At 52.2% G+C, this 12,225-nt stretch overlaps 1 protein-coding gene across 2 annotated transcripts in view; it reads right to left on the reverse strand.

Moving 5' to 3' along the window:
* Positions 1–3,935: 3,935 nt before the first annotated feature.
* TTYH2 (tweety family member 2) overlaps positions 3,936–12,225 on the reverse strand; it is a 41,450-nt gene continuing 33,160 nt past the window's right edge. For both annotated transcript variants that reach the window (XR_011422833.1, XM_023652108.2), the window contains exons 12-14: positions 11,734–11,919; positions 11,170–11,248; positions 3,936–5,863 (exon numbers count right to left, since the gene is read on the reverse strand). Coding sequence is in view for 1 of the 2 variants with exons in the window: in XM_023652108.2 (XP_023507876.2) it covers positions 5,783–5,863; positions 11,170–11,248; positions 11,734–11,919 (346 nt within the window). In the remaining variant the exon portion in view is untranslated. The remainder of the gene's footprint in view (positions 5,864–11,169; positions 11,249–11,733; positions 11,920–12,225) is intronic.

The following is a 12,225-nucleotide window of genomic DNA, read 5'->3' on the forward strand; positions in this document are numbered from 1 at the left end:
GTTTTTATAGTTTTTAAATTTTAAAGCTTTTTGACACTTTAAGTCTTTTATCCACTTTGAGTTAGTTGTTTGTTTTTTGGGGTTTTTTTTTTTTTTTTTTTTGGTGAGGAAGATTTGCCCTGAGCTAACATCCATGCCAATCTTCCTCTATTTTGCATGTGGAACGCTGCCACAGCATCGCTTGATGAACAGTGTGTAGGACTGTGCCTGGGATCCGAACGCATGAATCCTGGGCCGCTGAAGCAGAGAGCATGAACTTAACCACTACGCCACTGGGCTGGCCCTTGAGTTTTTTATATTGTCTTAGGTAAGGGTCCAACTTCATTCTTTTGCATGTGGGTATCCAGTTTTCCCAGCACCATTTGTTGAAAAGACTGCCCTTTGCCCATTGAATGGTCTTGGCCTCCTTGTTGCAAATCATTTGGCCATGTATGCAGGGGTCTATTTGTGGACTCTGTTCTTTTCCATTGGTCTATACGTCTGACTTTATGCCAATACCACTCTCCTTTGATTACTGTAGCTTTGTAGTCAGTTGTGAAATCAGGAAATGTGAGTCCTACAGCTTCATTCTTCTTTTTCAAGATTGTTCTAGCTATTTAAGGTCCCTTGAGATTCCATATGAATTTTAAGATAGGTTTTTCTATTTCTGCAAAAAAGCGTTGGAATTTTGATAGGGATTACATTAAATCTGTAGGTCACTTTGGGTAGTATTTTCATCTTATTAGTAAATCTTCCAATCCATGAACATGGGATGTCTTTCCACTTATTTACGTCTTCTCTAATTTCTTCCAGCAATGTTTTATAGTTTTCATTGTACAAGTCTCTCATTTCCTTGGTTAATTCATCAGTATTTTATTTTTCTGATACTATTGTAAATAGAATTGTTTTTTAAATTTCTCTTTCAGATTGTCCATTGTTAGTGTATAGAAATACAACTGATTTTTGTGTGTTGACTTTGTATGCAGCTACATTGCTGGATTTGTCTATTAGTTCTAACAATCTTTTGGTGGAATCTTTAGAATTTTCCACATACAAAATCATGTCCTGTGTGAATAGAGATAACGTTACTTCTTCCTTTCCAATTTTGAAAACTTTTATTTATTTTTCTTACCTAATTGCTCTGGCTAGGAGTTCCAGCACTATGCTGAATGGAAGTGGCAAAAGCAGGCATCCTTGCTGCCTCTCCTTTTTTTAAAATAAACTTTTTATTTTAGAACAGTTTTATATTTAGAAAACAGTTGTAAAATAGCATGAAGAGTTCCCATACACCCCTGCTGTGGCTGGGATGTTTATGTCCTCCCCAAATCCACAGGGTGAAACACTGATGCCCAAGGGGATGGCATTAAGAGGTGGGACCTTTTGGAGGAGATTAGGTCATGAGAGGGGAGCTCCCATGAATGGGGTTAGTGTTTTTACAAGAGAGACCCCACAGAGCTCCCTAGCCCCTTCCATCCTGTGAGGACACAGTGGAAGGACGCCGTCTATCAACCAGGAAGCCTTTCTTGCCTATTTATAAGCTCCATGAAGTGAAGGACCACCATTGACTTTGATGTTTCTATAGTCTCAGCACTGAGAGAGGCTGACATGCCCGGCCAGGGCCAGCAAACTGTAAAGTGCTGTAAAAGACAGTGAATATTTTAGGCTGTAAGCTAAGAGGCAAAATCAAAGACACTTTGTAGACACTTATCTGACGAGAGAGAAAACCTATTCCCACACATTTTTGATTAATAAAATTCAAAATATATAAATAGAGCACAATTTTTTTGTAATACAGTTCTATTAATGAGAAGAATGGAATTCTTTGAGGGGGGATAACAATATGCTTAATTGAGGTTCAAAGTCAGTGTTCTCTACCATCAAAATCAGCTTCAAATATTTGATTTTTTTTTTAAGCCATTAGAAAATGTAAAATCTAGAGCCAGCCCTGATGGCCTAGTGGTTAAAGTTCTGCACTCGCCACTTCAGTGGCCCAGGTTCGCTTGCTGGTCACGGAACCACACCACCTGTCAGCTGCCATGCTGTGGCAATGGCTCACATAGAAAAAGTAGAACAACTTACAACGAGGATATGCAACCATGTCCTGGGGCTTTGGGGTGGAAAAAAAAAGAAAAGAGGAAGATTGGCAACAGATGTTGGCTCAGGGTGAATCTTCCTCGGCAAAAAAAAAAAAAAAAAGTGTAAAATCTATTCTTTACTCATAAGCCATATGAGGCTGGGCTCACAGGGCAGAATTTGACGGCTCCTGTGCTAAGCAGTCAATACATTTTTAGTTGAATGAAAGAGGGAAGAAAGGAAGGTAAATTCTCCTGATCTGGGCATATTTGGCAACGGGCATGCCAGGCCTCTTGAGTGTTGTTACAGCAGCAGTTTGTGAGTCTAGAGGCAGAGGTCGTCCCTGCTACTTTGAACTATAAGACTGAGCAGCTTTGCAGGAGGAAAAAGCAGAGCACAGGTCCGGATGACTGAGCTTTGGAGAAGGGCCGACACTGTTGGTTGCTCCACATGGATAAGTGGGCCCTGAATGACAGACTCAGACATATGCCTTGCTGGCAAAGGATTGGCTTACAGAGGGGCCTAATGGAGTTCATTGCTCTTCTCAGTTCCTGGGTCTGGAGTCAGGCTGCTGTTCAGAGACATGTGGGGATGGTCAGGCTGAGCAGGCAGGCTGGCAGGGGTAAGAGAGGCGTGCTTGGCTGGGAGGCCTACCCACCCCACCCCTTTCCCGTGGGTGAGAGACTGGTGCTGGCCCATAGGAAAGGCAGTGACACACGTGGTGATGGAAATCTCCCTTGAGCATGTGCACTCCCATGCGGCCTCCTTCCTACTTGGTGCAGGGCCGGCCTGCAGCTCTGGTCTCCCTGCAGACCCAGAGACAATGAAAGCCCCCAAAACAAATCTCACTGGGCACTGAGCTGCCTTTACCTTAAAAAAAATCAGATTCGTTATAGAAAAGAATTTCCCCGTTGCTCCAAGCCTTTCCCCCGCTGCTCTCAGCATCCTGAGACAAGGGAGAAAGGAGGTCATTCTGCGAATGGGGTGGGAGAAACATTTGCACTCGAGGGAGCCCTAGTCATGATGCTCAGCTCTGAGGTATGTGCATTTCAGAGCCTGGCATGTTCCACTGCACAGAGCCCCCTGCATCTCACCTCAAATGCTCCCCAGAGAGGCACAAGCTGCTCCCTTCAGGAAACTCCAGCTCCTGCACAGAAACAGTAGCTTAGGGCCATGGGTGGAGCTGGAGTGTGCCCTTCTGGGCTGCCCCAGGCTGGTTCAGCTGTTCACCAGACAAATGAGAGACATGCAGGAAGCATGAAGGGCGCTGTGCACTTTGGGGGGCCCTGCCCGGAGAGGCACCCTATGGAGGTGCAGAGTTTAGGAAGAGATCAGCAAGGACCTGCTGCACAGCTAGGGGAGGCGTGCAGCCTTGCGTGCCTCACCCGGGAGAGGCGGCCGCTGTGTGACCACCGCCCCAAGCCCATGGCATTGTGGAGGCACCCGCTTGGGCTCTGGGTTAGACACTCCGGGCTCTGCTCCTCGCTCCAACCAAGTCCTCACCCTCTCTGCACCTCTGCTGGCTTATGTGCAAAACAAATGACCTCTAGGGTTACGATGAAGTTTAACAATTAACATAAATACTTGGGACAAGTCGCTGGTACATTGCAGGTGTCCAATAAATGCTACTTATCAGCAACATTAAGAGCAGTGGCCGTTAAGAGGAACTTTGGAGAAAGACTAGGGCAGAAATAAGTCCTGTCCTTTGTCCCGAGGAGTAGTGGAGGCCACAGAGATGCCCTGTGACATTCACTCAATAGCCCACATTTCAATCCTTGCACTGAGATCGGCTTTGAGGCCCTCCTACTGCATACCCAGCCAGAAGGGACCATTCGGTCCCCTCCTTATTCCCGCAGCTGAGGAAGTTAGAGACTCAGAGCACATTTTAGTACAAGTGGTTTATTTCTCCCCCAGGTGAGGCGCACATGGATCGAGCAGAGATGTGCCCACCTGGCTCCTTCAGGAACCACCCAAGGGATTCTGGTTTAGTTTACATGCATTAAAAACAACTCTCTAGTCGCCAACAAAGAACGTTAAGAAGCAACACCTTGACGTCGCAGAGTTGCCATCTGCATGCGACGCGGCCATCTGAAGGTGTGTTTCTGGCGCACAGTATGTACAGGTTAATGCAGGTGAGACCGGGTTCTGGCTGCCCTGTGGCCCCGTTCTGCCGTGGAGGCTTGGCTGGGGGCCGAGAACCACTCTGCTATCAGTGTTCTGATGTGAAGGTGGCTCTTCCAAAACCGAAACAGAGCCCTTGCCCGTTTCCCACCCCTCCACGTCCCTGCTTTGGTGGGCGAGGCTGGGGGGGCTTCAGCGTGGTGCACTCTGAGCTGACAGGAGGGTGGAAGCACCGAAGACCCTAACCCTGGGCCCTGAGCGGGCATAATGGTGGGTCATTACTACCTCCTGGCCAACAAGTTCCTTCTCACCGAGCAGGTACAGCACAGGGGCCCAGGACAACAGGGTGGGGACAGGGAGTGAGGGGAGGTAGGGAAGACACCTGTCTTCAGGTCAAGACACAATCGTCCCACTGTGCTGAAACCTTTTATGACAAACTTGCTTGAAGACAAAAGGGAGGGGACAGTTGACCTGGGCATGCGGCCCTTTCCCTGGAACGGGGGCTCTGCTCCGTTGTCCCTCTTAGCTTCTTTCCTTTCTTAAAGGGCCTCCCCTGAGGGGGATGAACCCACATCCCCATCAAACAGCCGCTTGGGCCGGGATGTCTCACTGATCTTTATTTTGTTTAAAAATCCCCGCTCCCCCACTTCCAGATCCATAAAGAACTGGCTGGTTGATGCTGGCAAAATCTGCAAAGTCATGGTATAGAAACCAGGTGTAAGGAATGAGCCCCAAATCTACTGTAAAAACGGGATGTGTTATGAGTTTCAATTCTTTGGATAATCAAAATATTTCAAACACTGAAAAAAAAAAAAAGAGTGAAGTTGCTTTCAAAGTGTCTGTTCATACCTGAGACCGCCCCTATCTGCAGCAAACAAACTCCCAGCCCGATTCTGGACTGGAGGGGAGGCACCGGAGGGCTGAGAAAGACAGGCAGAACGGGGCAGGCTTTCAGCCACGAGCCTGCGGTGCCCTGGCCCTGGAGCCACCAGCCTCCAATGCAGAGCTCTCCAATGCCTTCCCTGTGTGGCCCGGGAAGAGTCCATCTGGCCCCGGGAGACTACTTTGGACAGTGTCCGGTCTCATCGGGGACATCACCTCCCTTCAAAGCATCTCCTGATCAGCCTCCCACCTTTACCTGCAGGGAAATGCTGCCCATTCCTGCAGCCAGGAGAGAGGTGACTCCGAGAGCAGTCACCTGGGCTTTTGGCCGTGCTAGCAGGACAGTCTTGGCAATGGGACCCTTGAGCCTGACCCAGCCCCTCCCCACCTGGTGAGGGTGGGACATAGGGCTGAACCAGGCTCCCAGCTCAGGGATGCCCAAGCACCTGAGGGGCATTTCTGGTGTGGAGAGGAGGCCAGAAGAGGGAGAGTCTGGTCCAAGTCAGGGGTCTTCTGTCTGCCTGGGGCTTCGGTCAGGAATCTCAGCCAACCCCAGGCTGACTCCCCTGGAATCTCAGCCGCTCCTCTGCGGCAGCAGGAGCCTTCCAGTCCTGCAGCCTGAGCTGGGTCTCCAGATGCCTTTGGTTTCTATTAAAGAAACGCAGCTTGCATTTGCATTAATTAAAAACCAAAACGGATCCAGGAGGCAGGAACTCCTGAAAGTGTGTTAGGCTGGAAACTCATTCCCATAGTGTCTCAGGTGTTCATCCGCCACGGACAGGTAGGTGGCCCTCATGCTGGGAGAGTACTGTGAGAGAGAGAGGGACAGTCACAACAGGGTCACACAGGGTTAAACCAAACACCATACCAGTAAAGGTGCTGGGAACTCCTGATGGTGCGAGAGCGGGCCAGCCACAGCAGCTAGGCACCAAGTTTTAATGACAAGGCACTGCGGGGACTGGAGGATACTTGAGTGGCTCAGGCAGCCTTCCTGGCTGGCGATGCTTCCAGGCCTGGGGCCATCAGGACACCTGGCTCCTAGCCTCAAATGAAAGGCACACACACAGACCAGCTACCCTCCCTCCGCTGTGGCTGCCACATGCACTCCAGTGCACACGATTGACATGCGGGAGTGTCAGGTGCCGTCCAGTGCACTCAGGAGCCCGCCTAGCGAGCAGATGGAGGGCTTAGGCCCAGAGACTCAGAGAACCAGGTTCAAATCCCCGCTGTGCCTCTTACTCATCCCATGACCTTGGCTGAGGTTCGCTAACCTCTCCAAGCCTCAGTTTCCCCACCTGCAAAATGGACCTGAGAGCACTCAGCAATTACGTTGAAAGGATGAAATGATGCAGGGCAGGTGAAACCCTTCACATGGCAGGTCTCAACTTGGCTGCATGTCAGAAACACCCCGGGGGGCTGAACGTCCCCAGGCCGCACCCACCTGTAGCTTTTCATTGAGGTAAAATGAACACAACGTAAAATTGAGCATTTTAAAGTGCCGCCCTCGTTAGTTTTTAACCTCACACAAAGCGAGTGCTCAACAGACGTGGCTTCTTGCATCCCCACACTGTGGTCACAGGACCCAAGTCCGCATCTAATGCGCCCCAGATGCTGCTGGCCTGCTGTCTCCTGGCCACAGGGAAGTTTCCGGGGTCCAGGTCCAGGCCATTCACACCAGAGAGGGGACGGATGCCTCCAGCTGAGGGGAGATTTTGTCACTGACTAGTTGCCCTGAAGAACTCAAGGGTGGGTCTGGAAGCATTTATCTGTTGTTCCAAATTCTTTTTCCTTTTGTTGCGTTGAGACACAATCACCAACCACCCTGAACCAGACCAAGCCTCACCTACAGCCCTTGCCTTATTTTTAAGGCTAAAATCTCTCCAGGAGGAGCTTAGGCCTTATTATCCTAACCTACAGTGCATGTGGAAGCGTGTTTACCCACCTCTCTCTTTTGCATATCCATTCCCCATCCGAAACAAAAGGTCCCTGCTCCCCTTTGTTCGGGGAACCATGACGCTGGAAATGATTCCAGATGGTCTGCTATTTGCTGCAATATACCTCACTTTGTGAGACACCTGCTTCTGATAGAGTCGGATTGAACTTGCCAGGAGGGAACCCACTTCAGTTTCGGGAACAGGAGATTCCTTAACCCAGTGGGTCTCAACCGGGGGCGATTTTGCCCACAGGGACACTTGGCAATATCCAGAGGCATTTCTAGTTGTCACATTGGCGGGTAGGGAGTGAGAAGTGCTTCTGACATCGAGTGGGTAGAGGCCCGGGATGCTGCTAAACATCTGGGAGTGCCCAGCGTGGCCCATGACACACAATGATCGCGCCCGAAAGGTCAATGATGTGGACAGTGAGGGGCCTGCCCTGGAGCAGGGGGTCTCCAGCCGTGCTTCCCAGACCAGCAGCCTCAGCTTTCCTGGGAACGTGTTAGAAACGCAAATCCTGGCCCAGCCCCGGTTTCCTGAATCAGAACAGGGTGGGCCCATCGGCCTGTGTTCTAACAAGTCCTCCAGGTGATGCTGAGGCCCGTTCCGTGACCTCCTCCTTGAACAGAGCTTCCCAGACTCGCTTGATGGTCAGCATCCCCTGGGCACCTGCTGGAGATTCTGTCTCCGGAGTCTGGAGGGAAGTCCTGCTACTGGAATTTGTAACAGCTGCCCAGGGCAGTTTTGTCCCTCAAGTCTAGGACACGGTGCCCGAAGGATAAGAGGGATGCCTGGAAGGCAGAGCTAAGGGAAGACGCATTTCTAGCCAAGGCGACAGGCCGTACATTCTGATGACTTTGCTTGATATCACCCACCGAAATGAAATCCTCCTCTGTCCCCGAGATGGGGCTGGGAGAGGGAGGGATTTATCAGTGTCAAAGGCACCGAGCACTGGTGAATCCACTGAGTACTGGTGAATCGAGAGAGCAGGCGCGGGGAGGGTGGGCTTTACTGGGGCGCAGGTCCACGCCTCCAGCCAGTGCGGCCTCGGCCTCCGGGCAGCAGCACCAGCAGGAGTGTCTTCCTGCCCGTGCAGGTAGGAGGGTGGGGTCTTCCCCGGGGCAGGGCGGTCAACTCTGTCAGAGCAATCAGGGTTTCTGGGCAGGTGTTAATTATAGGGAGGAAGGGGGATTCTGTCCTTGAGCCTTGCAAATAAGGTCAGTCCTTGATTATCTCTGCTAATGAAACCAAGAATGGAAGAAGTTAAAAAAATCTCCCCAGAGCAAAATCTGTGAGATGAGCTTTGCTAACTGCACCTGTGCATGTTCGGCATAATCAACTGTTGTTTGAACTACCAGGTCTCTCCGGCCCTCTAGCACAGAGTGAGCTGTCTTTCCCAGGAAGTCAAGGTCCAGACATCAAGATTCGGCCTCACAAGGCCAAACACAGGCTGAAGATGAAAACAACCAGCAAAGTCCACACCGTCAGGGAAAAGAAACTCAGTCTTCAAGGCCAAACGCAGGCTGGCGGGAAGGCGCCAGCCAGCAAGGCCACACGCTCTCCCTCCCCTACCTGAAACCCCAGATAAAAACCCCTACCTTTTGCCCTTTGAGGAGGTGGGTCTGAGTGTATTTTTCATTTTTGTTGTCGTTGTTGAGGAGGACTGGCCCCGAGCTAACATCTGTTGCCAATCCTCCTCTTTTTGCTTGAGGAAGATTGTCCCTGGGCTAACATCTGTGCCAATCTTCCTCTATTTTGTATGTGGGACACTGCCACAGTGTGGCTTGATGAACAGTACACAGGTATGCACCTTGGATCCGAACCTGCGAACCCCGGGCCGCTGAGAAGCGGAACATGTGAACTTAACCGCTGCGCCACCGGGCAGGCCCCTGGATCTTAGTTTTAACTCCCATCTTCTTATCTGGCTGCCTTTTGATAGTAAACCTCTTTCCCTGCCATAAGCCTGGCATCCCAGTCGTTAGCCCTCCTGTGCGGCGGGTAAACAAGCCCGTGTTTGTGTTCGGTAACACTAATGGCAGGGGGAGCGGCCTGAATCTTTCAAAAGGGAAGGTAATAGGAAAATGACTTATTTGGCATCACAGTGCTCTGAGCAATTCATTTTTCACAGCAGATTTCTCCTAATTTTGTTGCGCTCAGATTAATATTAAAATCAAATCTGTATGCCTGGGTCCACAGGAGGAAAAAGGAACCCAGGAGGCTTCTGGTTAGAGAGAGAAGCCAGGTTGAGATTTAAAAGGTGCCGACTCTGAATGAGGGCTTTGACCAGCCCACTCGCCCTGCCTGAGGACCCCAGGACGCCAGAGCTGGGCCTGGGTGTAGCGCTGTCTGTGGAAGGACAGCTGGGAGGCGCTCTGGGCAAAACCAGCAAGGTGGCGTCATGGCAGGGGAAGATGGATCAGTCAGATCGCTTTCTCACCAGGACACCGTGGACATTTGGGGCCGATCATTCTTTGTGGTGGAGGCTGTCCTGTGTTCTCTGGGTGCATAGCAGCATCCCTGGCCTCTACCCGCTAGATGCCAGTAGCAACTACCCCCAGTTGTGACAATGAAAAATGCCTGCAGTCATGGCCAAATGTCCCCTGGGGGGCAAAACTGCCCCTGGGTGAGCCCCACTGCACTAAGGTATGGATCTCCCCCCCAACAGATGATACACTTCCTGCGGACGGGTTGGGGTCCTGTCTCTCTCCCCGCGTCCGGCACCATGGTTTTCACCGAGAGCGCTGGCTGGATGCCTGTGAACGTATGTGAGCATCCTGGTTCTCGGGGCCCAGGCCCCTGTCATCAGGCCCGTGTCCTTGGGTCTCCTGTGTCCTAGTTCCCCACTTGGACAGCCCCTTCCAAACACCTGGATGGGCACGTGAGACACCTCCAGCCGAGTGAGGCAGGGGCTCCCTCCCCGACAGACACCTGCCTCAAGAACTCTGCTGCCCACCCCTGTCGCAGACTTCCAGCCTTGTCTTGGACCTCCCCTTTCTTATCAGTGCCATACCTCTGAGAAGGTGGGGCGGGAGGAAGCACATGTGATGACAGGAGGGGGTAACAAAACAAGCAGCTCACTCTCACAGCACTTACTGGGCCACACACCTGCTTTTATGAGGACTGATTCCTCGGACACTCAGACCACCTACACACTATATGCTATTACCCTTCCCATTCTACAGATGGGAAAACTGAGGCACAGCAGTGAAGTGCCTGTCCAAGGTCACAGAGGTCATAGGCAACGAGCTGGGATTTGAACCCTGGCATTTGGCACTGGAGCCTGTGTCCTTGAACCTCGACAGTCTACCGTCTCTGCTTGCAGCCATCTCTGTCTCAGCCGGTATCCCTGCCACCCTAGTATTTCTCTTGGAGAAGACAGCATCGTCTTTTCTTCTCCACTTGCCCAGCCCTCACCGCAGACTCCTACCCTGATGCTGCCATCTGGGTTCCCTGGCTGGAGGGGGAGGGTGGCAGGTGGGAGGCACAGACCCCACTTGGGCACGTCCTTGGGCCCTGGGGAGGCGAGTGGGGTTGAGGAAGGCTGGGTCTGGTATGAGCCCTCCCGGACCCACCACAGCAGCCCCACCCTCCAGCCCAGGGTGGAAGGATAAGCATAAACTGAAAAGAAAAATTTCCCTAAAGCAAAAAACTTCTCTCTCTCTTTTTAGAGCATTTGGTTTAGGAAACTTATCATTGTAAATTATCTCTCCCTCCCTTTGAGATGTACATAAATACCTTTTTAAAGGCTGAATAAGGTTCCTGGCAGTTTCACAACCCAGGGACATTTTCTTAAGGGTGTGGGAGCCATCTCTTTGAAATGCAAGCATCAGGGAAGACGCCTCCTAGCTCTGTGGCAATCAGTGAACACTGATGACCACCCCAACTAGCAGGCGGAATGAGGATGGACTAGGGTGACAAACAGTGCTGTGGAGCCCTCTTGCCGGAGGACAGGTGTGCAGCGGGGTATGTGTGCTGCCTGCCTAGGGCGAGCTTTCTCTCTGTGCAGTGTCTTCAGCAGACTGCTTGTGACGTGCACGTGGGTCTGTTTAATGCATATTCAGGAACAGAACTGTTTCCTTTTTCTACCTTTGTGCACGGGATTCTCTGGGTTGGCAGAGGTCTTATCTGTATTTCCCCAACAAGGGCCACAGCCGTGGCTCTGCTCGGGAGCCCCGGTTACCGTGGGAGGCGGGGAGCCTCTTCCAATGAGTGGCACGTTCTCGTAGCGCGGGTTCCCACCAAACAGCACCGCCTGGTTCCTGGGGGCGGAGAGGGAGCTCATGAGGGGAAAGCAAGGGGTGGGAGCGGTGTGCAGATTCCTACAGGAGGGTACCAGGGGGGTGTGCATATGGGAGTGGGAGTGGAAACAGACCATGGACAGAGTGGAGGGAGTGTGGGCAGGAAGAGAGGGGAAGGAGCTCTCCAGGAGGCCCAGGGAGAAGCAGCAGATGGGGTGACAGGGGCCGGGAGCAGTGTGGCCTGGAGAAATGCAGCTCTCAGCCCTAGGATCCCCCATGGGCTTGAGGCAAAGGGCCCGACATCTGCAGTGGGCTCTTCCTCCAGGACACATGGGTGTGCCGGGGTGACCAGATACACCAGGCATCCGGCGGCTGCAGGGGCGCCCAGGCTGGCCTCTGATGCCTTCATCCCCACCCGGCTCTCTGGACCCAAGCATGTTATCCACAGATCCAGCCCAGATATGTGGGGGAGGTGCAAGGGGAGGCCCGGGGGGGCCCGGCCGTACATGTACTCTGAGACGGGGGCGTTGGAGATGGTCTGGGCGGGGGGCTGCAGGCTGGTCTGGCTGCCCAGGCCGCTGCTGTAGCTGCAGAAGCTGCGAAGCTGCCCCCGAGGAGGGTTGTGGGCGGCGATGCGGCGGGCCTGGGGGTTGAAGGGGTCGTCATCATCGATGTCATCGTAGTCTCTGTCCCTACAACATGTAGGATACAGCCAGCCATGAGGTGCAACGGAGACTCCGAGGCAGCGGGCTCCTGGCCTGCTTCCCAATCTTTCCTCCCAGGACTCTCTCTCTGGCCACAAGTGTCTCCTTGAGGTTCTTCTAAAAGTGGTCCTCAGCCCTGCCTCACACAGATCACTCTGCCCAGTTCCCAACTTCACGTCCACCTCCTCCAGGCAGCCTACCATGCTGACCGCGTGCACACTGGCCCTCCCTACCCTGCTTCCTCTTGTCTGATTTACTCTCAAGGTGCTGAAACACCATCTTGTCTCTGTCCCT

This window comes from Equus caballus, chromosome 11, assembly GCF_041296265.1.
Source record: "Equus caballus isolate H_3958 breed thoroughbred chromosome 11, TB-T2T, whole genome shotgun sequence".
Taxonomy (NCBI): Eukaryota; Metazoa; Chordata; class Mammalia; order Perissodactyla; family Equidae; genus Equus; species Equus caballus.